The sequence below is a fragment of the Sorex araneus genome, chromosome 3 (assembly GCF_027595985.1).
Source record: "Sorex araneus isolate mSorAra2 chromosome 3, mSorAra2.pri, whole genome shotgun sequence".
NCBI classification, from domain to species: Eukaryota; Metazoa; Chordata; class Mammalia; order Eulipotyphla; family Soricidae; genus Sorex; species Sorex araneus.
Window position 1 is genome coordinate 10670911 of NC_073304.1, and position 27247 is coordinate 10698157.

The window sequence follows — 27247 nt, forward strand, 5'->3', positions numbered from 1 at the left end:
ACAAGCTTTGACTGAGTGCCAAGGAAGGCACGCCAGAGATCGGGGCCAGACATCGCCCTCCACAAACACAGGCGTGTCTGGGGGCCTTCCGGGACAGCTGAGGAAGAAGGGGGTGGAGAGAGGCCTGAAGTGACAGGTGTCACATGCTGGTTGGCGCGATCCCGAAACAGCATGTTCCAGCTATGACCGCTGGATGATGAGACCCGATGGGGTGCAGTGGCTGTAGCAGAGCTTTTGGGGGATGCCCTTACGACAAGGCTGAGACGTGGTACTCGGTCAGCACCCTGGCCGGCCACTCCACCCTGACGGCCAGGAATCTGAGCGAGTGGCCGCAGCAAGATGTAGACTAGGGAGCTTCTAGAAGGTCTGTTTTTCATTGCCTCTGTTTCCCCACTGAGGGTGAGGAAGGGAGAGAGACTCAAGATGACACACAACGGCCAAGTGAAGACAGTAAGAAGCTAAATCGATTAGGTTCTCTCTATCTCTGTCTTTCTGTCTCCTCCCGGTCTCTGTCTCCTCTCTATCTGTCTGTCTGTCTGTTTCTCCTCTCTCTCTTGTTTCTCTCTCTCCTCTCTCTCTCCTCTCTGCTTATAGTGACAGGATCAGACCCAAACAGCTGAACACACAGGCAACTGTTGTGCCACTGAGTCACCTCCCTGTCCTCTGAGTGGATCCCGGAACAAGCGTTTTCTGGAGCAGCCACTGAGGTTTATGGGCACACGGTCCATGAGCGCAGATTAAAAATGACCACGAGGGGCTGGAGTGATAGCACAGTGGGTAGGGCCTTTGCCTTGCACGCGGCGGACCTGGGTTCAATTCCCAGCATCCCATATGGTCCCCCAAGCACCGCCAGGAGTAATTCCTGGGTGCAGAGCCAGGAGTGACCTCTGAGCATCGCCGGGTGTGACCCAAAAAAGCAATAATAATAATAATAATAATAATAATAAATATAAATGACCACGAGCAGGCTGGTTACTCTGTTTTCTTCTGCCCAGGGTAGCTGCATGGCTGCAGGCCATAAACCGGTGTTGGATTGAATTTCAGCCTGTTTTATGCCCTCCTTTGCCTGTGTATCAACAGCATGTACTGTTACCTTGCATCCCCAGCATGCACCCCTGTGAAACGCCTTATTGCAAGTTGGTTTTCCATTTGACCTATTTTGTAATTGGCTCATATCGGTAAATATGAATGTTTCGTTTATTGTAGCTGCTGTATAAAGCTTTGATATGAGCAACCCTGTTACTCACCTGCTGAGGTAGTTAGATGCTTTCTCCATTCACAGTGTTGCGCTTTTTTTCCTGAGTGACAGGTTTGTTGGAGTTCTCCAAGTTCCAAACGGTGGTGAGCGGAGTGGCCTACCTGTCACCAGTGCAGATGACCCAGATGCAGAAAAATCTCTGCAAGCTTGTACTGGGTGTTTTTTTTTGTTGCTGTTGCTGTTGTTGTTGATGGAGCGATAGCACAGCGGGTAGGGTGTTTGCCTTGCACACGGCTGACCCAGGTTCGATTCCTCCGTCCCTCTCGGAGAGCCCGGCAAGCTACTGAGAGTATCCCGCTTGCATGGCAGAGCCTGGCAAGCTCCCCGTGGCATATTCGATATGCCAAACACAGTAACAACAAGTCTCACAATGGAGACGTTACTGGTGCCTGCTCAGGCAATCAATGAGCAACAGGATGACAGTGATACAGTGACACACTGTTGGCTGAGGGGTGCTCCCACATAGTGTGTAGGAGGCCCATTCCCCCCCACCCCGACTATTCACAGTCAACTGGGCCAGAGGTTCAGTGCAAGGAAGCCATGCTGGCTGGGCCCTGTGGTACCGGGGATACCCAGGACACCCAACCTAAGGCCCTTCAGGGCTGCACCCACCACCAGGAACCTTGTGGTCCCAGGGTTGGCTGCGTGCATGGCATGCACCTGACCCCTGCAATGTCCCACCAGCCCCCAAGATCATATATTTGTCTTAGGGGGTCAGGGGGGGTCTCACGGGAAAACCTTCTAGACAAATTCTTCCAGAGCTGCAACACTCCCAAGATTGTAATTTTAATTATTTTGGAATTAAAAATTTTACCTCTGACCGCTAAGTAAGATCGCTGGATCTGGTGACAGCCTCTGTTGAGGAAACTACACACTCTTTCATGTCTGATGTTTTGCATTTGATGTTTTCCACCCTCAGTGCACACGAGTTCCAGTTCCCCCAGCTCCTCACCTGCACTTGGCTATTTCTGCCCTTTATTGTGACAGTGGCCGGACGGCGAGAGGGCATAGTGCAGGCGGCATTTGCGTCCCTAGTGCTCTGGACAGCCTTACCTTACGCTTGTCAATCATTTGCATATTTTGCTTAGAGAAATGAGAGCAAGAGAGAAAAAGGGGAGGGCCACAACAAAACTGAGTGAATGTTCTGCTCCCCTTTATACACCAGCGACACTCAGGGGCTACTCCTGGCTCTGCACTCAGGAATTACACCTGGCAGTGCTTGGGGGGCCCTGTTGGATGCTGGAGATTGAACCTGGGTCTTCCACATGCAAGCAAGGAAGTTCCCTACCCACTGTGCTAGAGAGAGAACTATAACCTTTGCATATTGAATCTTTTTTTTTTTGGGGGGGGGAGGTCATGCCCAGCGATGCACAGGAGTTACTCCTGGCTCATGCACTCAGGAATCACCCCTAGCGCTACTCAGGGAACTATATGGGATGCTGGGAATCGAACCCAGGTCAGCCGCGTGCAAGACAAGTGCCCTACCCGCTGTGCTATTGCTCCAGCCCGTGAAGAAAACACAAATGATTGTCATAGTGAATTATTATGAGGGAAGAAAACAGGAATTCCAGGGGCAGAAGGGAAGGTACTTGATTGCCAGAAGTGATTCCTGAGTGCAGGGCCAGGATAACCCTAAGCGTCTCAGATGTGCCGCCCTCCCACCAAAAAAAAAAAAAGAAAAGAAATTGAAATTTAGAGGCTGGAAATTTGGGGGAGAGAGAGCCAGCACAGGGTCGGGGAATCCTGTTTTGCGTGTATCGGATGCTGGTTCGGTCCCCAGCAGCACTGAGTGGGGCCACCCAGACATCACCAGGGTGGCCCAGGTGGTACCTAGGACCATGGGACTGAGCAGCCTTTATTGGTGGTGGGGAATGTGCACTGGTGGAGGGATGGGTGTTTGATCATTGTGAGATTGTAACCCAAACATGAAAGCTTGTAACTATCTCACGGTCATTCAATAACATTTTAAAAATTTGAAAAAAGAAAAGAAAGAATAAATAAATAAATAAATTCTTGGACCCTTGCACTGAACTCTCAGACCCAGTTGGAAAAGTTTCATCAGAATTGCCCTCATCCTACCCCCTTCCCCACCCCTCCCCACTGCACTGCTTATGTGGTGCCCTTCCCCCCCCCAAAAAAAAAGTAGAAATTTGTAACTCAAAAATAGGTATTTTAAAATGTAGTCTGCTTGCAGCTCTGGCGGTGCCCAGGCCCATCTCCCAACTCCGTCATCCAGTTACGAATTCTCTCTCGACGGGGCCTGCTCTGTCCTTCCTGCCTATTTTTATGAATATCTTTTCCATTGATGTCAATGTTTCCAACGTTCCGTTTTGATTCTCCTTTGTGCCTTTCTAACCGCTTCGGTAGCGGCAGTGCCTCTGCTGCCTCCTTTCTGGGTCTGCAGCGTCTAGTTTCTCCCTCAGGGACTCCTGGGCTTTTTCTGTGGGATTACTGGCCACTCCCTGGTGCGAGTCTTCCAGTTCTTCCATCGTTCTGAGGATCAGCCTGTGGGGCCAGGTCGTCTCACTTTCCCTTACCTTGGGGAGGGCGAAGGAGTAAATTCAGGCCCCAAACCTACAAGAGGCACAAGCCTAATAAGTTTATTTCATTCACCTGGGGAATATTGGCGTGTTTGCGTGTTTCCAACTAGATCGAGACATAAAACTGTTGGAGAGGCTGAATTGATCTTTCTGCACCTCTCTTTCCCCAAGAGACTTCGTGCAGCCAATTAGGGGACTTTGCTTTTTCATTATATCAACAGAGATGAACTGAAATGTTTAATTTTATGATGTAGTAATTTTAATGCGCTTCTCGGCAATTTTTTCTTCTTAAAATTCAAAACAAAATGTTCTTGCATGGTGGAGAGTTAACTGACTAAAAAAAAATTCAGTTTTTAAAAAAGTAATTGTATGGTATTTTTTAAAATAATTCGGTCAGCTGGGGCTAGAGAGATGTAGCCCAGTGAGCAGGGCACTTGCCTCGCACGTGGCTGACCCAGGGTTGATCTCCAGTTCCCCAAATGGTCCCCTGTGCATAGTCAGGATTGATCCCTAAGGACAGAGCCAGGAGTAAGCCCTGAGCACTTGCTGGGGGTTGGATCCAAAAATAAGATAAAAATCACTCAGACAACAGACAGTGCTTCCCAGTACATCCATTTTTTTCTACCTACGGATGTCTAAAAATTGATTACTTCTGATTTACAGACTTAATGGAATTAATTTAACTTACATTTAATCTTTCTAGTAGTTTGATGCAAGCTTAGTCTTTATTACTGTAATAATGTAGTAGACATAAAATGATATTTGATAGATAAATTTGTTACCTATTAAGTAGTAGTATTCTACTAGGTCACAAGAAAGCAAATTATCTATAGACTTAAGCTTAATTGTATTGGGTCTTTATCTTTAGTATCTAGAGTGGTAATAATCTTCCAGAATATTATCACACACAATTGAACCTTACAGATCATATTTTGCATTAATATTTGTATGTAGATTAAATCAGATGGGGCTGAGGTGATAGCCCAGCAGGTAGGGCATTTGCCTTGCATGCAGACCACCTGGGTTCGATTCCTCCGCTCCTCTTGGAGAGCCCGGCAAGCTACCGAGAGTATCCCACCCACACGGCAGAGCCTGGCAAGGTATCGGTGGAGTATCGATATGCCAAAAACAGTAACAATAGTCTCACAATGGAGATGTTACTGGTGCCCACTCGAGCAAATCGATGAACAACGGGGTGACAGTGACAGAGAAAGTACAGCAGGTAGGGTGCTTACCTTGCACACGCTGACCTGGGTTTGATCCCCAGAATCCCATATGGTCCCCTAAGCACCGCCAAGAGTAATTCCTGAGCCAGTAGTAAGCCTAAACACCACCTGGCATGGCCAAACAAATAACGAAAATAACAGAAACATTTCTTTTCAAAAAGGCAGTTTGGGTTTATCAACGCTAATTACCATGCTATCAGCAGTGTAAACAACGTGGTGTGGTAGGAAAAGTTTGTGTGTGTTTTTTTCATCTTTGTGCTCCCTTTTCCCCTTATAGCAGTTGATCTTCCTTCCTCATCAAGTTTCCAGTGTTTTTCCAACCTTACCTGGCTGGAAAGAGTCTTGTACACTAAAGTGTCAGGCAGTTCATGGTACCCTATTGGGGCTACTTGCATTTTGGAAGAAGAATGGGTGAGGTAACATGAATGGGTGGACAAGCAGATGAACAGGTGTGTGGGTGAGTGGGTGGATGGATGGATGGATGGATGGATGGATGGATGGATGGATGGATGGATGGATGGATGGATGGATGGGTGGATGGGTGTATGGGTGGGTGGATGGATGGATGGATGGATGGATGGATGGATGGATGGATGGATGGATGGATGGATGGATGGGTGGGTGGGTGGGTGGGTGGGTGGGTGGATGGATGGATGGATGGATGGATGGATGGATGGATGGATGGATGGAAGGCTACTGGGTTTCAGGCACGAGACGTTCATCCAGAACTCACACCACAGAGATGTGTGTCCTGGTGAGAGTGAAATTCTGCCACTGCTTGGCTGCAGTGTAGACCTGAGCCACCCACATGCCGTGGGAACTTTCTTTGACCATCTCTGGTCGTGCTAGCGTGGAATCAAACCCCTTTCTGTTTGTTTGTTTGTTTAAGGCTGAAAGAGCATATTCCTTTTGTGGAACTATTGAATACATGGCCCCAGATATTGTCAAAGGGGGAGACTCGGGACACGACAAGGTACGTTCTTTTTGCTGCTTCTGGGTGTTCCTCTAAGCGTGTTTGTCAGGGACCATGCTAGGGAGCGCCCCCGAGGTGTCCTGGCTGCACCCCAGTAGTGCTGGGCTAGTCTTTCTGCCTTTAACCTTCTCGAGAGGCTGGAACACATTGTTGATTATCTCTGCAACAGAGATAACGGTTGCGACAACTGTGAGAGAATAAGACACAAACTCAACACAGTCTGTTCTCCTAAGCCCTCTAAAAAGCTTGAGTTTTCTCCCCTCCTTGCTTCCCTGCCGGTGTACAGAATGATGAGTATAGAAGAGACTTTGTTATATCATGTAATAGTACCTAAGTCACTTACTTTGATTCCCTCTGTTCGAGGTTTTGCATTTGTTCAGTCTTTGTTAATAACTTTCTCCAGAAAAGGAACTTAACTCTCTGTGTCCCACCTCCCTCTCTCCCTCCTCGCCTTCCAAAGTCCTACAAATGTAATATCTTAGAATATTTAGAGGAAGATTGGAGGAATATCTTAACTTGGAAGAATGTTCTTCTGGCTAATGACTAGTGATACTTAGAAGCCTGTTATACTTCAGGGTTATGTGTATTGATTTCAGGCCCAAGACTCAAACTCTGGTTATTGATCTGCACCTGTTTAAGAACATGGCTTTGGGCCAGAATGATAGCACAGAAGGTAGGGCGCTTGCCTTGCACATGACCGGGGTTCAATCCCAGCCATCCTATATGGATGCCTCGTGTGCTCAGCCTATCTGATCCTTTTTATATCATTGTTACCTATGCTTAAAAGTATCTCTCATTTTGCATATTTTGCACCATTTCTTTAAAACATTGGCCCTGAAATTTGGAAGCTGACAGCTTAAAAATTGGACAGTTACTATGTCATTGATAGAAACTCATGTGTGGAACTGTTACTGATAGCTTGACATGTCTAACCATGAAAGAGCTAAGTTTTCATAAGCTCTATATACTTTGTCTGGATTTTAGTTTAGGTAATTGAGTTTATAAATCGATTTTCAATTTAGATTGCATTTTATCTTGTGTTTATTTTATATTTGAAATCTGTCCACACATTCCCATGAATACTTTTATGTTACATAATTAGGTTTAATCAGAGGAAATGATTAGATGGTTATGAAAAGTATCACTTTCACATGGATTTTTTCAGCTATATTCTTTTATTTTCAAAAATTTCTTATGAGGGGCTGGAGCAATAGCACAGCGGGTAGGGTGTTTGCCTTTCACACGGCCAACCCAGGTTCGTTTCCCAGCATCCCACATGGTCCCCTGAGCATTGCTGGGGTAATTCCTGAGTGCAGAGTCAGGAGTGACCCCTGTACATTGCCGGGTATGACCCAAAAAGCAAAATAAATGAATAAATAAATAAATAAAATTTTCTTATGACTCATTGGGCCTGAATAATGAATAAAAATGTACATCATTACTCTACCATAAACAATCAAAGATTTCATTTATTTAAAATTTTAGAAATTGTTGGAGCTGGAGCGATAGCACAGCAGGTAGGGAATTTGCCTTGCATTTGGTTGACCCAGTTTGATCCCCGGCATCTCATATGGTCCCCTGAGCACCACCAGGAGTAATTCCTGAGTGCAGAGCCAAGAGTAAGCCCAGGTGTGACCCAAAAAGAAAAAAAAAATTTTTAAGTTGTTTTTAAATTTAATTTTGAATAATTAGCCAAGAAAGGTGTGACCCAAAAAGAAAAAAAAATTTAAGAAGTTGTTTTCAAATTTAATTTTGATTAATTAGCCAAGAAAGTAAAACCACAACTGCTTCTAGTTTTAGAAATGATTCAAATGCTTTTTAGTGCCCTGACTGACTTCGCCAGGATTAAGTTCTCTTATCTCCATATCTGTCCACTAAATGTCTGTGTACTGTCATTTATTACTCCTTATCCAGAAAACTGTATGCAAATCTGTCAAGTAGCTTTTAAATGTACGACTTTGTTTTGTTCACTTTTCTTTTTATGAAATATTTATTAGTTATTAGTTGGTGTTCTAAAGCTGATATTGTTCTTTCATAGGCTGTTGACTGGTGGAGCTTAGGTGTCCTAACATATGAATTACTCACGGGGGCCTCTCCTTTCACTGTTGATGGAGAGAAGAATTCCCAGGCTGAGATATCTAGGTAAGACTTCATAAAATAATATATTTCTCAATGGGCAGAGCAAATTTCTGCAGTTCCTGATGGGAAAAATTTTTTAAAAAAAAACAGAAATAGACGAGATGAGATTTGAAACAGTAAATTTCCCTTTGTATTTATGTAGGATGTGGATCTAGATAGACTATGTTTCTTTACAGATTATGCATCCAATTTGATCTTTATTTGCATATGGCTAATGTCCTAATATTTGTATGTTCCCAAGCTCTTGGAAACTTAACTTAGTAAATAAATCATTAAGTTTATCAATCAGTTCATTTGATGAACATTTCTTTCCTGGCGGATACTTAATATAGTTTCTTTGTGACTTTAACACTAAAAAAAAAAAAAAAGCAGCAACACTGTACTCATTATTTTCATAGATGTGGGCTCTGTGGAAAGCAGTACCTGAATTCTCCTTCCTGTGCAGTATCACAGCAGTATTCCAGCCCTCTTCCGTAGCAGATATTGCCGCTGCGCGGTTACAGTTTTCATCTTATCCTTATCCTGTTAGTCTCTCTCAGCCCCCATAGACTTCGGCGCCGTAGGAGCGAGGGGCATGTCTGGTTTGGATTCTCAGCATTTTCTGTTCCAGTGCCCGCCCAGTGCTAACTCCGTGAGAGTCCGTGGGAATTTGCAGAATGGGCGAGTCAGTGAACAGCTAAACTGACGGTGCGAAAGCAGGAGACTTCTCGCTAGTCGTGTCTTTGCCCTGTTTTCACCTGGATTTTATAACTTTGGGAACAGAGCTAATATTAAACATTAAAAAAAAAGGGGCTGGAGCGATATAGCACAGCAGGTAGGGCGTTTGCCTTGCACTCGGCCGACCCGGGTTCTAATCCCACCATCCCATATGGTCCCCTTGAGCACCGCCAGGGGTAATTCCTGAGTGCATGAGCCAGGAGAGACCCCTGTGCATCGCCGGGTGTGACCCAAAAAATAAGCAAAAAAAAAAAAAAAAAAAAAAAGCACAACTTCTGCTTCTTACCAAGATGGAGTAAGAGGGATTGGATTTACCTTCCTGCCTGCAACAGTTTTCTAAACACGGGCAGGTATGAAGGCACCGTTTTGAAGACACTGAACACCTTGCAGTGAAGGACAGTGAACAGTGAGAGACAGAAGGAAACGAGGCAAGCCGTGGGATTGATTACCTGCAGCGCTGCCTGCCCTGTGGGGTGGGGTGAGGGGGCCCAGGCAGACAGGTCGAGAAGGACCAGAGGCCCCAGGATGCTCAGGGCAGCGGCCAGTGTTGGCAGGAAGAACACAGGGGAGGAGAAGCTGCAGGAAGAGAAGTCCAGCGATCTGGAGCGGGCACGCCAGATGCGCTGATACGCACCCTGGCAAGGAAACTGCAGCATACAGCTGTCACCCCTCTCCACATGTGTCTGGAGATTTCACAGGCCCAGGCCCAGGAGATTTGGGGGGATGAGGGGTTAGAAATTGACAACCTGGGTCTGAAGTTTATATGGAAAGAGAGGATTCAGAATAGCCAAGTCTTGGAAGGAGCAAAGCATGTTTACTTCCGAGCATCCGCTAGGCTAGGGTCCTTTTAGACACCGTGGTCTCGAGTGAGGATGGAGAAGTCTTCAGTGGGATGGACCTGAGATTGCAGAGACACAGCACACTTGTAGGGAGGCGACTGAGCTCACGGTGGGGATCAGCCTGCTAGAAAAATGATTGTCCTTTTCCCCTTTCTTTCCTTTTTTCTGCAAGGGCCTGAAACTTACCCAGTTACTCATCGTCGATTTTTAAGCATGCAGTGTCCCAACACCCATCCCACCATCAAAGTCAGCCTCCCTCCATCAGTATCCCTGGGTCCCTCCCACACCCCGGCCTGCCTCCTTAACTAGCACATCTTCTGGTTTGGTTGTTGTAGTTGGGGCCAGGCTCACAGTGGTCTGGGCTCCAAGGTGTAGGCAGTAGATCTAGAGGGTAGTCTTGTAAAGAAGTGGTCCTTTAAACACACTGGCTGTTTAGATGGCGGAAGTGAACTCTCCGCCTTAAATTCTTCATGCATAGAGGAAGGCAACTTGAAAATCTTTGACCTCAGATCGTCAGATGTTTCTATAATATACAAAAAGCATACAGAGAGGGGCTGGAGATAGTACAGCAGGGAGGGTGCTTGCCTTGTACATAGTTGATCAAGGTTTGATCCCCGGCATCCCACATCGTCCCCTGAGCACTGCCAGGAGTAATTTCTGAGTGCAGAACCAGGAAAGTAACCCCTGAACATCATCAAGTGTGACCCCATCAGAAAGAAATAAGAAAAAACAGAAAGAGTCCACAAAAGAAAACAGTGGTGAGTTGTGTTCCATCAAAATGGAATATACTCTTTCCCTTCAGAGAGATTGTTTATATAATTCAAAAGAAAAGCCCCCTACTAGAATAAATTTGTACATGAGATCTAGATTTGATATCAGATCAAATGGGCAGACATCAGAAACCAAATGAACAGGTATCTAGAACTCTCAGCACTCAAGAAAACCAAACTCCATTTGTAAAATGAGTAAAAATTAGAAGAGACTGTTTACTGAAGACCTTTAGGTGGCAAATCAGCTCATGAAAAGGTGACCTACACCACTAGTATTTAAGGAAATGCAAATTGAAACCAAAATGAGATGCCACCATAAATTCACTAGAGCGATTTGAAATAGAGATCCCAGAACAATGGTAAAGCACTTGCCTTACACGCAGCCAACCCAGGTTCTATCCCCAGCATGCCATATGGTCCCCTGAGCTCACCAGGAGTGATCCCTGGACACAGAGCCAGGAATGAACCCTGAACATAGCTGGGTGTGGCCCCCAAACTAAAACTAAACTAAAATAAAAAATAAAGACACTGATTAGAGAGAGGGGTTAGGATTAGGATACAGAAACCAAACCATCTTAGCTGATTCTGTGGGAAGATTTTTTTTTTTATTGAATCCTTCTGAATTACAAAATTGCAGTTATTCATGATTGAGTTTCAGGCATTCAGTTCCAGCACCAGGCCCCTCATCAGTGTCCCCTTCCCCCCTCAGTGTTCCCATTTTCCCTCCCACCCCCAAGCCTGCCTCCATTTCGGCCACTTTCTTCTTCCCTTGTCCCGTGTAGGCATGTGATTTGCAGCCGTTACTGAGAGGGGCTCATGTGTATCACTTTGCTCTTCTCGTCCCCATCCTCTTTGCTGCTGGAGCCTGAGACCTGCCCTCAGGGCATTCTGTCACTCTGGGGGAGTCTCTCACCTGCCAACCCCAGTGCTGATCTTAGCTGGAAACGCCCTGAAATTTTGCTGGATCTGAGTGACCTGTGGCTGGATCTGGTGATACTAATTAAGCTCACGAGTCCAACCCCTGCTGTTTGGCAGCCATAAGCATCTCCTTAAGCCTTTCTTCACTGTATCACTGTCATCCCGTTGTTCGTCGATTTACTCGAGCGGGCACCAGTACTGTCTCTATTTCTCCCAGCCCTGAGACTTTTAGCAGCCTCTCCTTACTCATCTTTCCCAACGATTGGAGGCTCTTTCAGGATAAGGAGAATGAGACCTATCATTACTGTTTTTGGCATATTGATTATGCCCCGGGGAGCTTGCCAGGCTCTGCCCGTAAACCTTTCTTCATCCTCAAATAAAGACATATAAAACAAATTAAGAGGAAAGGTTGTAATTCTCCCTAACACAATCTCATACCTAGCGCAAAAACTCACTGAGCCCTTTCTCAGAGGTCATAAACATTTTTTGTGTTTGTCTGTTTTTATTTTAGGGGCCACAGCCAGCAATGCTTAGAGATTACTCATGGCTCTGCACTCAGGAATCACTCCTGGCAATGCTCAGGGGACTATATGGGATACTAGGATCTTACCTGGTTGGCCCTGTGCAGAGCAAGCGTCCTTCCCATTGTACTCTCTCTCTAACCTCTTGTATTTTGTTTGTTTTTTAAGGGGCACACCCAGCAGTACTTAGGGCTTACTCTTGACTTTGCACTTAGGGCCTCACTCCTGGAAGGGCTCGGGGAACAATAGGGTGCTAGGGCCTGAACCCAGGTTGACTGCATGCAAGGCAAGGCAAGCACCCTGTCCTCTGTACTATCTCTCCACCCCCCAGAGGACATACGCTTCTAGAGTGATGTTCCCTCTTCTTAAATCTCTGTACCTTAAATCTGCATTGTAAATCAACAAAAATTAACCCAGTGATTAAAAAAAAAATCAGTGCATCTCATCTTTCCTAATAACTATTTGTATGCACACACACTGTTGTATTCATAGCAAATTAAGGAGGAAAGACTCATGATCACCAAATCATAAGTATAGTTCATGGCATCTTCTGTTACCTTCTACGACCTTCTGCGACCACTCTGTATTCCTTTGCTATTAACAAGCCTTGGCGGATCAGGTTTGGGTTTGGGTTTTGGTTTGGTTTGGGGCCACACCTGACAGTGCTCAAGGCTCACCCCTGTCTCTACCCTCAGTCCCCTGGTGGGACTCAGGGGACCACGTGGGATGCCAGGGATTGAACCCAGGTTGTCTGCATGTGAGGCATGCCCTGTCCCCTCTTCTGTTTCTCCAGCCTCCGGCCAGTTGTTTATGTCTTTTTCTTATTTGGCGGGGTGATCCAAACCTTCATCCCGAAAAATCTGGGCTATTAGTAATGTTGCTGAGATTGTAATAGTTTTTGGGATGCCCTTAACCCCCAGGCAGGGTGAGATCCCGAGGTGAGGCACCTCCTGGGTTCTAGACACCTTCTTCCTTTATTCCACTGTGGAGTGCCCTCTGCCCTTGCTTGCAAAGGCTGCTGGGTAACCTCAGGGCTGGTGAAGTCTCCTGCCCTACGCCACCTAGGGATACCCCACTAGGCAGCTCCATTCACCGTGGAAACTAATCCCTACCACCAGGATCTCGGAGTGCTGTGGTCCTCAGGCTGGGGCAAAGGTATCTGTGCTCTTTGCAGTTAAGGGAAATAGTTCCAATCTCCTTTCTGGGGTCCAGGTCTTGACCTTCATCATAGAAAAGAATCTAAGATGACATGCAGTGAAGCAAAAGGACGTTTATTGAAGATAGTAAGCTCTTTCCAAGGCAGAACAAGTGTATTGTGCCAGCTCAGAGGACTGCCAGGAGCTCGGGTTCTGGGTAGGGGGTGTATATTCAGCAAAGAGTGGGGCTTTTCCAGGAAAAGTCAAGACCCCTTGGGTAGGGGTCTCTTAGCAGTTGGGGTACTCCCCACCTCTTCTGTCCGTATCTGGTAACTTTGGAACTATCAGCCATCACATGCAGGTCAGGAGGGGGTTTACACAATCATGTCACTGAATCACGCTGTACTGAAGTTAAAGCTCGGGTTGTACTGGATTCTCTGCCCCAGTTAGTCCCCCCTCCTCCCTCCATTTCCAGAGTGTTTGGTCACGTGGTTCTGTGGCTCTGGGGTTCCGAGGGTGTTGTCAGAGTGCCAGAAGATCCCGGTGGAAACTTACGCACCTCACTGGTGGCTTCAGGATCCATAGCCAGGATCAGTCACCCCAGTCAGCCCTGTTGCCCCTTCTTCATGCTGAGGCTTCCGGGTCCTCATGTGACCAGATGAAGTTTTCCTTCTGCTGCAGCGGAACCACTGGTGGAGTGGTCAGTGGAACCATCGGCCCCAGAACCAAGACCTCCCGGGCAGCTGAGCCTAAAGTCCCAGGGACACGAAGCAAGCACTGTGCCAGCAGGTCACAAGCCTGTTACTGGAGGGTCTCACGCCCATACCTGCCCTCGATTCCCCAACCCGTGAATCCGGGCTGTGGGAGCATGTCCCGCCTCCTGGGGAAGCCAGCCTGGCCAGGGTCGCCACCTAAGTGGGCCCGTGGCTTTCAGAAGGCCGTTCTGAGGGGCTGTGAAGCCAGCGGCTTTAGAATTTTGGAGAAGTCCATCCGGCCAGTGGCTTTCATGAGCCTGGGCCATCCGGGTACAGCTTTGGCTCTGGAATGTGATCTCGGGTCAGCTTCAGCGCCAAACAGATGCCGTGAGAGCGGGCGAGGCATTGGGTGGGTGCCGGGTGCTGGTGTGGCGGGCAGGGAAGGCAGCCTGGGAACACAAAAGGTCTCCCCGTCTAGCATGGAAGGTGGCCCCAGAGAGTCAGCCCGCCTCCCTGTAGCTGTTGGTCACTCCGGGGATGGGCAGGGTGTGGGCTATGTTGGTCTCTGCTGTCTGATCACCCCAGGAATGGTGGCGTCATGGGGGCTCACTGCTGGTCTGAGCTGCCAGCCTGCTGAGCTCTCAGTGACGGCCTCGGGCAGGCCAGCCCTGCTGAATGTCTGTTGCTCGACCTAATCCTAACCTCCATCCCTGATACCCTGGGCACTGGCCAGGGTGGCTGGAGGAAAATGCTAAATGCCGTCCACACGGGTCGTGCTGGGAGTTTGATTCCAGAATCCTCTGCTCTGGTTACCTCGTGGTAGCATTCACGTGGGACCCAGGGAATTTTCACCTTTCCTTTCTCCTGCCCATTCATAGATTCACCCATGTAACCTTCCCCCGCCAAAGACTCGGGTCCCCTCCTCTTCCCTGTCATAAATCTGACCATCCAGGCAGACCATTGCTCATAGCCTGATGCTTGGTGTGAAATTGCGCGTCTGGGCACATCCGGCCTTTTCTCCTTTTGGGCAGAATGAACCTGAAGATGCACTGCTCTGAAGGATGATGGGAAACCTGGGTCGGCCTTGTGCAAGCAAGCGCCCTGCCGGCTGCACTACGGCTCTGGTGGTGGGCGGTCTTTCTCCCGCCGAGCCCAGCAGCAGCCCGTCACGTGCAAGTGGGCACTGGTGTCCGGCCTGAGCAGATCTCGAAGGCACAAGCAGGTTCTATGAGGAAGTGGTCCAAAGACCCAAGGCCCCGTCTCCCGCTCCGCGGCCTCCTCTCTCCTCGTCTGCGTCTATGGCCTCACTGGGGGCAGGGGGAGGGGGTTCCCACACTATTCAGAGGAGAAGACTTAGGCCTGGTTCGCAGATGGTTCTGCAGGCTCCATACCACAGTAAACCCCAGAGGTGCTACCGGGGCAGCCCCGAAGGACAGTGGAGAAAGAGAAACTGCCCAGGGGTGGAGGAAGATGGAGTGACTAGAATTCCTAGCAGGAATTATCCACCTTCACAGATTGACCTGTGATTCCTTGATTGAGAGGGGGTGTGTGTGTGTGTGTGTGTGTGTGTGTGTGTGTGTGTGTGTGTGTGTGTGTGTGTATGTGTGTGTGCGAGTGTGTATGTGTGTGTGTGCGTGTGTGCGTGTGTGCGTGTGTGTGTGTGTGTGAGAGAGAGAGGGTATGAGTGTGTGTGTGTGTGTGTGTGTGTGGTGTTATTTTTGTTCTTGCCACTGAAATTTGCAAACTGTATGAATTGGAATATCCTACATTCCCTTTCCCGCTCATATGATCGTTTCGAATGTCTTTCCTGGTGAAAAAAATCTCTCATAGTCTATTCTTTCTTTTTTTCAGACGTGCACCATTCAGATAAATGTATCATTATCGTGTCCCCAAACATCCTAATTAGCTAAGGCGTTTTCCTCATCATTGAATTCTTCTGCTGCTTAATTACTGTGACCTTCCCTGAGCGATGCATAATTTTCATGGTTTTTTTTTTCCCTTCCTGCTTCAAAGTACTATTATCCAAGCTACCTGCTTGCCTGTCACTGTCCCCAGTAGCACAAATCAGAACAAAAATATTTTGTGGTAAATCAGATTTCAAAATCGGAGACTTTAAGAGGAGGATGAAATGTACTTCCAGCTGTAAAACTCCCTCAGTCGGGGTCCCGGCCTTTGTGTCCGCCTTGAGGCCCCGTGACCTTGTCCCTGCACCCGGGGGTGCAGCTGCGTCCAGGAAGCCCCTTCAGTTATGAGACAGCTCAGGAAGGTGCAGTTTCCTCCCCCTTAAAGCTTAGATTTCCTTTCATCTCTGCGCCTCCATCTCGGTCCTCCCCTTTGAAGCTGTTTGTGACTTGGGAATCCCCCCAAGCAGTGCTCAGGGGACCCGGGGGCCACTGCTGGTGGTGCTCAGCCAGGCCTCTGTTGGGCACAAAAACCCAAGGCTGTGGTGTGGCGGGGCCCACGGGGCGTGGCTCCCTGGCACACCCCTGTGGCGGTGCTGAGCAGTCCTCACCCAGAGCCAGGAGCCCCGAGCGGCATGCCTGGACAGGGGGCACAGCACTGCTTTAATCACGCCCGCGGGCCCAGCTGAGCTCATGCTCCAAAACTGGGCCCCCAGCAAAGACGAGAGCTGGGTTCTGTGGTTGAACTGATGGGGATGGAGCCTTGGTGGGCAGCGGGCTGGCAAGCACAGAAGCAGACATTCCCAGGCCTGTTCTTCTGCAGCGCCGGGTCTGGACCCCCTCGAGGACGTGATCAGACGAGGAGGATGTCCCCAGGTTACCGCGGTTACAGAGCGGAAACCCACTGCCCTCTGTCTTGGCGCCCAGACTCAGCCGCCCCTGTGCAGTTCCTGCTCTCTGCTGCCAAGCGGCCAGGGGGTCTCTTTTTCCTCATCAGCAGTGCCGAGCTAGGGACCGCCAGGGCCACCTGCAGCAGGGCAGGGGAGGGGGCGGGGGAAGGGAAGCAGGTGGTGTGGGGGATCCCACTCCAGCCACTTGCACACACCCCAGCCCTGTGGGCTCTGGTCCCGGCCCCTCTCGTCGAATTTCTTCCAGGTTGAGGGGTCCTGCCAGGCACTGACGCTGCCTTCCTGCGTCTGCCTCCCCGTCCTGAGCAGGGGTCCCTGGGGCCCTATGGCCCACATTCCCAGGGAACCATTTCTCAGAAGACTATTTGAGGGCTGGAGAGGTAGGGCAGTGGGTACGACACTCCCTTTGCACACAATCCCCAGGACCCCCACACCACCTCTCGAACCCCAGAACTCCCGGGAGTGAGCCCCGAGCCAGGATTAGCTGCTGGTCACCGCTGGGGGTGACCTGAACACCAGCCTCCCCCCAAAAGATGTTTATATGCAATTTGACAATCCACGAACATGATGTGCACGATTCGTTTGTGTGTTTTTTTCATTGTGCAGTTCATAAAGATTTAGTGTCTTCAAAACAGAACTGTGAAGGGTTGAGGAGGTCGCTCACCACAGAGCACTTGCCTATGTGGGGCCCTGGATCTCTGTCTCTCTGTCTCTGTCTCTCTCCTTCCCTCCCTCTCTCCCTTTCTCTCTCTTTCTCTTTCTCTCTCTCTCTCTCTCTCTCTCTCTCTCTTTCTCTCTCTCTCTTTCACACACACACACACACACACACGGCACAGTTCAGTAAGACTCTGTGAACTCCTCAGGCCAAGAGTTGGCAGACTCTGGCCTCTAGATCCATATTCCCATCTGTTTTGGAAACTCTCCAGAGATGAGCTTCGTGTCGTGCGGAAAGTAAAGGGAATGCAGACTCCCGAGTCCACTTCAGTGGACACCACCACGCATGCTCGTTACCTCTTCCCCTCCACCGTCCTGCCTGCCTGGAGTGCAGGGCGAGTATTTGCTGCAGGGATGGCCCCCCCAGACCGAACCTGGAGTATCGACCCTCTGCCTTGCAGTCGTTACCCATCATCCTTTGCTAAGTCACAGATCGCTGCCAAATACAGAGTAGCTTCAAGGAAGGTCAAGCCGTTGCCTCCTTTTCTGTGGAGTCGGACTCTGTGGGCAGCTCGGCAGAGCCCTCTGAGTGCCTTCTCGGTGGTTCTGTTTGACGGCACCGCGTGCTTCCTCAGAGTCCACACACTGGGGAGGTAGCAGGAAGATGGGGTGTTCACAGCCCGGCTGTGAGTGCGACTTTGTGATTTTCTGTCTCTGTGGGTCCTGAGAAACTCCCCAGCCCGAGTCACATCTGGGGGGGTGAGCGTGAGGATGAAGAGACGGCGGTCTTGGGGACCGTCTCGGATATCTGCCGACAGGGCCCTTCCTCAAACATGTTGGTTTAGGTGGTTTCTGGGCCTCCCAACAGTCTTTGTGTTTAGGTGATTGTTTTAAAACATTGGTTCTTGTGAATCTTGTGAACCAAAACCACATCAGGGATTCTGCTGCCTTAGATTCGATCCCTGGTGACGAGTCAGTCACGCCTTGTATTTGTATTTTTGAAAACCTCTGCTTAGAGACAGCTTGCTTGTAGAGTCATACGTAGAATAATCTAGATGTCACTATGTCTTACCCTACTCAGAAAGAGATCAGATTCATTTTTTTTCTTATCTTTCTTATCCTTCTTAGAGCTTTCTGGTAAAAACTTTTCCTGATTTATTTTTATCAAGGTGTCTTGATTCTCAGTAGAAAGAAATAGCCCTGGGTCATTACCGGTTCGGAAGCCGAGTCCTGGACCAGAGGAAAGGCTCATCTGGCGGGAGCACACATGTTTCAGGCAAGCGGCCCAGGGTTCGATTCCCCGGCACCGCCAGGAGTGAGCTGGGAGTAGCCCTTGGCACAGGTGGAAAAAATGAAAGAAGAGAAAGAAACCAAGCTCGTTGGAGGAGATGAAGGTGCAGTCACGGCTGCCCTTGGTGCCGGTCCCACTACTGGGTTCCTTGCTTGGTGTCTGTGTCCCCCAGGGTTCCTCCCCACTCCCCAGGGCTGTGGTGCCCACTTACGGTGATCTGGGTCAGCCCGACAGCCACACTCACAGGACACCATCGGCTGGCCTCAGGCTTCATTGTCACTCACCGGACTTTCTAGAAGGTTCCAGGTTGGCATCGCAGGGCAGGCTCAGGTATCATCAGGAGTTCTTTCTGCCAGCAGGGGCCGGCAGGGGCCAGCAGAGGGCACACCGGGTCATCGGTCCCCTGAGAGCAAGGAGCGGGGTTTGGTCAGAGCCATGGGGCCATCTCAGCACGAAAGCTGTACTGCCTGACCCACAGGGCACAAGTTCCACAGACGCCCAGGGGCAGGAGAGGAGCCCCGAGAAGCCGGGGTTCTCGCCGAGAGGGTTAGGCGGTCCAGCCCAGAGCAGTTGAAAGCGCCTGCCCACACCCTCCCGGGGAGCACAGCCTGGCCCCTGGCCCCGGCCCGCCTGTTCCTGACCCGCAGACGGCACGGAAGTGAGCCCCACACGTTCAGCTGAGACTGGCCTCCCCGCGAGAAACGGTTTGAGGGGCTGTGAGAGGGCCTCTCTCCCCCAGGCATGCACCCAAACTTCTGGTCTCTTCCTGGAATTTTTAATTTTGCCCACCCTGTTGGTGCCCAGGCCTCTACTCCTGGCTCTGTGCTCAAGGATCCCTCCTGGCAGGGATAGGGGGACCGAGGAAGGGACCCAGCCAGGAGCAGCTGCAGGCCAGGCAAGCACCCTGTCCGCTGTATCTCACTCTGCCCCTCTCCCTGGCTCCGAACGTGCGCGCGCACACACACACACACACACACACACAGCCGCCACAGTCCCCCACCCCCAAGGCCCGGGTGGTCCTGCTTTTCTTCTCAAGCCAACTGGGAGGCCAGTCTCGCCCTCGGGGTTCCAGGTCTGCCCACTCTGGCTAGTTCTGTCCCTCGGGAGAGGAAAATAGAAGACGGGGCTTTCACTTCTGGGCTAAAGAAGTGGAGGTGTTTATACATCATGGAATAGTATGGTGGTCTCTGTGCCTCAGCACCGTTTTCTTCAACATGCCAAAATAAATAAATGAGACGACATCAGACTAAAAGGATTTTGCATGGCTGAAGCTCTGACTCAAAGTACGGGCCTCGAAAGGGGGTTCAGTGGGTCAGGTGCGCGCCCTGCACAAGCCCAAACCAGGGTCCGGCCCCAGCACCCCGTAGAGTTCTGAGCACAGAGCGAGCCCTGAGCACAGAGCCAGGAGCACTGTTGGAGGTAGCCCCCACACCAAAATAATAACAAAGTTAAAAGAGACCTTAACTTGCCCATCACCAGATAAAGGGCTGCTACCCCAGACACAAAAGCCCTCAGAAGGCTCCTCCAGAGACAGTTATGTGATCCTCCCAAAAAATGTATATTTCTTTCGTGTGCATGTCTTAAATGACTCAGACTGTCAAGGAAAGCCGACAGCCTCACACCCAGGCGGGGAGAGGAGACCAAGAGATACTTCCTCTAAGAAGATTGATTGATGGCACTTGGGAAAAGTGTTCCTGGCCCCTTGTGCACAGGGAAATGCAAATTAAAACGAGTTCCCATCATGGGCCAGTGATAGCGGCATATACCAAATAACGAGACACCCCGGGCCCATGTGAATGTGTCGAGAAAGGCCTCCATAGAGACAGTCCGGAGATTTCCCAAAAATGTAAGAAGAGGGCTTCCACGTGACCCATAAATGCTCGTCAGCACTTTACCCCCCTGCTGGTATACAACATCCCATAATCGCAGGCCTAGCTAGGCTTGGATGTAAACATCGTTTTTCTGTTACTGTTACTTTAACTGTCTATACTTCTGTGGTATAACTGACTTTGATACTGTTTCTGTTGACTAAGTTAATTTGCATATTCTGCCTATGTGGCTGAATATCATTGGTTAAAACATCAACCTAGTTAATAAAAGGGGGCTGAACAGGCTGCTCTCCGGCAGGCCACAACACAAAAAACTCCGGAGACAGTTATGTGATCCTCCCAAAAAATGTATATTTATTTCGTGTGCATGTCTTAAATGCCTCAGACTGTCAAGTAAAGCCTTACTGCAACATTGTTGCAACACCCCCCACCCCACCCCAAACACCAGAGTGCTCATTTGGAAAGGTGATGTGCACATCAAGTTAATGGCAGAATGTGCTACTGTAACCAGAATGTGGGAACAACCAGATCCCCCGCTTCTGGGGCGAAGGAGCAGCGCTGTTTATACACAAGGGAATGAAGAAAAGATGAAGGCGGGCAGTTGGCTGCAGCTTGGCAGGGGCCAGAGGGTGTCCCTTTGGATAAAATAAGCCTGAGGGTAAAGAACAGATTCCACCAGAGCAGATGTCACCCTCTGGGGCATAGAAAATAACATGACAGTTTGGGACAATGACAGACCCTTGGCCCAGGACTTACAAGACTGAAGTGACTGGACTGTGGGGAGAGGAGTGAGGAGTGGAGAGGAGGGAAAGAGGCGGAGTAGAAATGGTGACAGGACCGTGATGGAGGGATTCGGTACTCATGTGGGCATCGTGGAGGTGCAGAGACCTTATGATTTGTTTTGTTTTGTGGTTTTTTTGAATTTTGTTTTGTTTTTTTAAGTCACACCCAGCGATGAACACGGATTACTCCTGGCTCATGCACTCAGGAATGACTCCAGGCAGTGTGCTCAGGAAACCATATGGGGTGCTGGGAATTGAACCCGGGTCAGGTGCATAAAAAGCAAACACTCTACCCGCTGTGCTTTCGCTTCAGCCCTGGTGCAGTGACTCGGTATATCAAAACGGTGCTCCTGTACCTCTTGCGGGTGAATGGTGTATGGTGGGGTCGACTCACTCGTCGTGCCTCATCCCCCTAGGGCTTCCCAGGGCTATCTGTGTTCCAGCTGCGAGTAAGAACATGGATCCTGACCTACTGACAGCCCCCGGGAAAGCCCCATTCCTGGGCTCCGTTACCCACGCCCAGAGTTGGGAAAGCTATAGTCACAGCCCTGTCCCCGTGGCCGTGACTCCTGCTCCGTGCCCCTTCTGCACCCCCACTGCCCCATCTTCCTGCCAGCATGCGGGGAAGGAGGAGAGAGCTGGTTCGGGCTGGGTCTTCCGTTTCCTTTTCATGTCCCAGCAACTAAAACTCACTTTCCTGTGTCAGTGGCATGTTCTTTCCTGTGTGAAATCTCTGGCCGTTGAATCGAAGCCGTACCAGAGATCAGCCTCCTCCAGCTAGCCCCAGGCCTTCCCTTTCCAGTTAAATATTGCTGGGGGCGGTGGGGGGGGTGGATTCTTTGGGGGATTGACTCACGCTGAAAGATGGGCGTTGGTTAATGCTGCTTTCGGTCACAAAACTGTCATGGTTTGGTATCTCATTGGCACTGTTCTCGCTGCTTCCAAGTGTGTTCCACTGTACTTGTTCTGGCTAAAAATAACCATCAGCTGTAACTTCACTTCGGGTGGTTGTAACAGCAAGTTTCATCTGCCCACAGGAGGATATTGAAAAGTGAGCCTCCTTACCCCCAAGAAATGAGCGCTGTCGCCAAGGACTTAATCCAGCGCCTCCTGAGGAAAGATCCCAAGACAAGATTGGGATGTGGACCCCGTGATGCTGATGAAATCAAAGAGCATCTCTTTTTTCAGGTGAAATGAGTCGGAACGAATGGATCTGTCTTGCCTAGCTGCCAGAACCAGGGTGCCCGGCATCCTTGGGGAAGGGTGTGGAAGTCCCACCTTTGGGTCCATTTCTCTGTTTCCACATGAAGTCAGTCCACTGCTAATTCACACACAATACAGAGCGCCAAGGGATTGGTCAGGCATGTACCTGTATAGAGTGGGAGAAGGTCGCTTTCTCCCTCAATGAAATGGGGCCAGGGAGAGGGGACCTATTTATCGGTTGGTCTCTGAGTGTTGATTTCTCTTTATGTATGTTAGTAATTTCATCTCGTTGTTTTTCCAGGAGGAACCATATAGCCAATTCAGGTCTGCCTGTTCTCTCAGTTACTGGCGGGGAATTATTCGTTAATGTTCCTTACGTTTGTGGTGGCCCTGTCTTAGTCTGAGTGTAGACCGTTTCACAGACACCGAGCGTTTGCTCAACTTAGCGTACTCAGTTTAGTAGCCCCTCCCCTCCAGAAAGCCATCAGAATTTACATCACTAACTGGAAAAATAAACATGTCCAGAGCGATACGGCGCAGCGGATAGAGTGCTTGCCTTGCACGTGGCCGACCAGGCTTGATCCCTGGCACCTCATATCATTCCCTGTGCCCACCAGGAGTCACCACTGAACTCAAAGCCGGAAGCAAGCCCCCTGAGCAGGGTCAGGCATGACCACAAGAAGGCAGAGCCGGGGAGGGGGCAGTGTACCTGGAGAGATAGTACAGTGGGTAGGACTCTTGCCTTGCATACACCTGAGTGGGGTTCAATCCCTGACATCCCACGGGGTCCCCTGAGCACCATCAGGAGTAATGCCTCAGTGCAGAGCCAGGAGTCAGCCCTGAGCACCGCCAGTTACGGCCCCAAAGCAAAACCAGCAAACAGAAAACTAGTAAGAGAGGTGACTGAGTTGACAACCGTCTCCATCTAAATGATCAAACTTCAGGTACCCTTGGTTGCAAGAGTTCTGAGTTCAGGACTTTGACATAATTTCATCCTGTCAGCAAGGCTGACCTAAATATTATATTCTCAAAGGGCCAGCTAAGTTCTATTTTAATTCTGCAAACGGAGTTTTTACATGATCACCAAATGAATATAGCATTCCAAAGCTAAGAAAAGGACTTTGTTATGAGAGCTATAAATTTTTTATGTTTTTATTAAACATAGGAAAAGTACATAAATAAATATAGAAAAATGGTGATTGAATATAAGAGTGGTCTCCTTGTACTTCTGTGCGCAGAACAGGGCACGTTTATTTCAGTCTCTAACTGAAATATAAAGATATAAATATATAAAATATAAAAACTGAAATATAAAAATAAAATCTAACTTGGTATAAAAAAATTTCAATATATCAGTGCATGTCTTGCAGAAGTTCAGTGACAATGAAAAGTGAATTTAAAATAAATTTTCATGGATTTTATAGATTCATGTAGCTTGGAATGGTTAATATTTGAAAAAATTTTACATATCTAGAAGTTTGGCTCAAAAATAATAGTAATATAAAATTCAAGAAATACTCAAGCAAATTACTGCCAATTATACCTTCAAGTGTCTTTTTTTCATGATTTCCTGTATTTATAGTTATTATAGTTATTGCAGTATATCTTTCAGACTAGAGATATGTCTCTTTTCTCTATCTTAGTGGAGTAATTTTAGATTGCTTAATTGCCTTGGCTTTTTAAAATTAGTGACACTTAAGGAACGATGAGATTTCTACTCGTGAAGACCTCGATGGAGTGGAGGTGGATATTAGCATTCAGTGCTCTATATACTAAATGTTCTTCTAATGACATATTTCTTTAAATTACCCCTTCACTCTAGAACTTTCTCTTAATGTACATACAGTAGCTAAGTGCAGGCCAAGTATTTTTAAGGAAAAACATCGCCGCTATTTGGAGGAAAGACTGACCAGAGGGATGCTTAGAAGATTGTCTGGATGTTGACATACCCACTCACGTTTAAGTGATCAGCTGGTCTGGAGAGAGACTTCAATGGCTTTGCATGTGGGGGCCCAGGGTTTGACCCCCAGCACCACCTGGTTCACTCCCAAGTGCCTGGCTGGGTTGGTCCCCAAGCAAAAACAAAATAAGTGAAAAGTCTAGCTATTTTTGTTTAGTTTGTTGTTTGTTTTTGTCTTGGGGCCACACCTGGTGGTGCTCAGGGGTGACTCCTGGCTCTGCACTCAGGAGTCACTCCTGGTGGTGCTCGGGGGACCATATGGGATACTGGAGATCGAACCCAGGTCAGCTTTGTGGAGGACAAGTGCCCTCCCTGCTGTACAATGGTGCTCCAGCCTCAGAAAGCTTAGTTCTTATTTCCAAATTTCAATTCTTTTTTTCTTTTTGGGTCACACCCAGTGATGCTCAGGGGTTACTCCTGGCTCTGCACTCAGGAATTACTCCTGGTGGTGCTCAGAGGACTGTATGGGATGCTGGGAATCAAACCCAGGTCGGCCGCGTGCAAGGCAAATGCCCTCCCCACTGTGCTATCGCTCCAGCCCCTAAGCTTCAGTTTCTATCTAAAAGCAAATAAAAGAGGTGAAGTAAATGACTCAAAACACTCTGAAATACACTGCCGCCCCAAATTTAAGATTTCTTTTTCTTTTCCTTTTTTTGCTTTTTGGGTCACACCAAGCAATGCATATGGGTTACTCCTGGCTCATGCACTCAGTAATTCCTTCTGGCGGTGCTCAGGGGACCATATGGGATGCTGGGAATCGAACCCGGGTCGGCCGTGTGCAAGGCAAACGCCCTACCCGCTGTACTATCGCTCCAGCCCCTCAAATTTAAGATTTCTTATCTCATCAATTTTTCTCCACTCCCTCCACAAGAGGGCATAATTAAAGCATTTCGTGTTGATTAAACTTACTGAACATCAAGCAAGAGATACAGATTTCTCATTTTACTCTATCTGAAATCAGGACTCAGCTCCTAGCAGGCAAAATCTTACTACTGTAATTGGTAGTGCTTTTGTCTTTCTAAAATAGTCCATAAGATGGTGGTTTATCTTACTGCCAACAGTTTATTTTCTATATTTGGGGGGCAGGGCAGGGGCATGTGGTTGGACCACACCTGGCCTGGCTCGGGGATTCCTCCTGACTCTGTGCTGAGGTGTCACTCCTGGCAGGCTTGGGACCATATGGAGCGCCAGGGATCCAACCCGGGTCAGCCAGGTGCACGGCAGGCACCCGACCCACCTACCCAGTGTACTCCTGCTCTGACCCCTGCTGCCAACATTTTACATACAGTGAAATATGTTCCCAGAGTGTGTCTAGGATTCACTTCATGAACTAGGTTCTGAAGTTGTGCAAGTGACGAAAGGAGTGTAAGGAGAGTAGACCGTAGAGTCAGATCAAACATCACAGTTGATCAGGCAGACCTGTCTCGTGTGAGCGCAAGGATCCCTGAACTGACCACGAAAGGGTGAGAAGAGGCTGCGTTTAATTCTTGAACAATTCCCTGATGATTTCACTCTGATGTGGAATATAAATAGCCAGAGGAAAAGAATTGACAAAACACAATGGTAAATAGCTCTCCGGGGCTGGAGCAATAGCACAGCGGGTAGGACACTGGCTTTGCATGCGGCGAACCCAGGTTCAATCCCCGGCACCCCATATGGTCCCTGAGTTCTCCTGAGCCCAGAGCCAGGAGTAAGCCCTGAGCAGCACCGGGTGTGGCCAAAAAACTAAATAAAAGTCACCGAAAAATTGCTAAAACTGAGGTGGTTACCAGAAGGCAGGGGAGGGGTGAGGAGGGCTAGTGGAGGGGTTCTGTTTGGAATTTAGGCCCCAGGTGCCATGAGTCTGAGCATCCATCAAGATTGAGGTAGTGAGGTTGTTCTTCTGAAATCTGCCAGTACTCCAAACCCTTGGCAAATAAATTTTTAAAAATAAAGGGCCAGTGCTGTGAGTCAACCACAGAGCATGTTCTCTGCGTGTGTAAGGCCCTGGGTTTGATTCCCGGCACCAGCCAAAACAAAAGAATAAAATAAAATGCTTGACTACAGGTGAGTGGGGGGAGGGGAGACAGGTGAGTGGACCAGTATGGCAGCGTCTTTCAAACATACATTAAACAAATGCAGGATTTACAGTGAGTTTGTGTATTGGCCCCTCTTGCCGGGATGGTCAGACAGGGAAAGTAACTCAGAATTAACAGGCCCGCGGGAAAATGCAGCCACTCCCTCAGACTTCATCTCCACGTCGGTAGAGCGGCTTAACATCCTCTGTGGAGGTTTAGTCTGAGTTTGGTTCCATCTCATTTGAGCATCAGGCCTTTTTCCGGCATTTCAAGACAAGAGAGATAATCATTTGCCGTCCCTGCGGGCAGACCAGGCGGTCCTCTTGCCCCTGGCTGGGGCTGGACGGCTGCTGGGAGGTGCAGCCTCATCTTCAGAGCTGACATTGGCTGAGCCCAAGCTAGTTGCAAAATGGCATGATGCTGGGGGGGGGGGGCGGGGGAATGCTTTTTTTTTAAGCAATTGATTTATAATATGGCTTTTTCCTTCTTGATCAGTTAGATTTTTTTTTTTTTTTTTGCATTTTGGGTCAACACCCGGCGATGCGCAGGGGTCACTCCTGGCTCTGCACTCAGGAATTACCCCTGGCAGTGCTCAGGGGACCCTATGGGATGCTGGGAATCGAATCCGGGTCGGCTGCGTGCAAGGCAAACACCCTACCCGCTGTGCTATCGCTCCAGCCCTTGGTCAGTTAGAATTTCACACTGTCCTTGTTAGTCGCAATGTTTTGTTTGTCTTTTGGGGGGACCACTCACCCAGTGGTGCTCAGGGCTTACTCCTGGCTTTGTCTATAGGGAATCAGTCCTGGTGGGGACTGGGGAAAGGAAGGCATGTGGGGTACCAGGGATCAAACCCAGGTTAGACACATGCAAGGCAAATGCCCTATCTGCTGGACTGTGACTCCAGTCCTTATCTTTGTTAGTCTTATAAAA

At 48.9% G+C, this 27247-nt stretch overlaps 1 protein-coding gene and 1 pseudogene across 2 annotated transcripts in view; one reads left to right on the forward strand and one right to left on the reverse strand.

The window, feature by feature from the left end:
• Nucleotides 1-27247, forward strand: part of RPS6KA5 (ribosomal protein S6 kinase A5) — a 201874-nt gene that overhangs the window by 140518 nt on the left and 34109 nt on the right. Inside the window, exons 6-8 of one of the 2 annotated variants that reach the window (XM_055132042.1) lie at nt 5914-5997; nt 8036-8139; nt 22135-22285. In XM_055132042.1, the coding sequence (XP_054988017.1) occupies nt 5914-5997; nt 8036-8139; nt 22135-22285 (339 nt within the window). The remainder of the gene's footprint in view (nt 1-5913; nt 5998-8035; nt 8140-22134; nt 22286-27247) is intronic. The other variant, XM_055132043.1, reaches the window with a different exon arrangement.
• LOC129403917 (U7 small nuclear RNA) lies at nt 1978-2030 on the reverse strand (annotated as a pseudogene).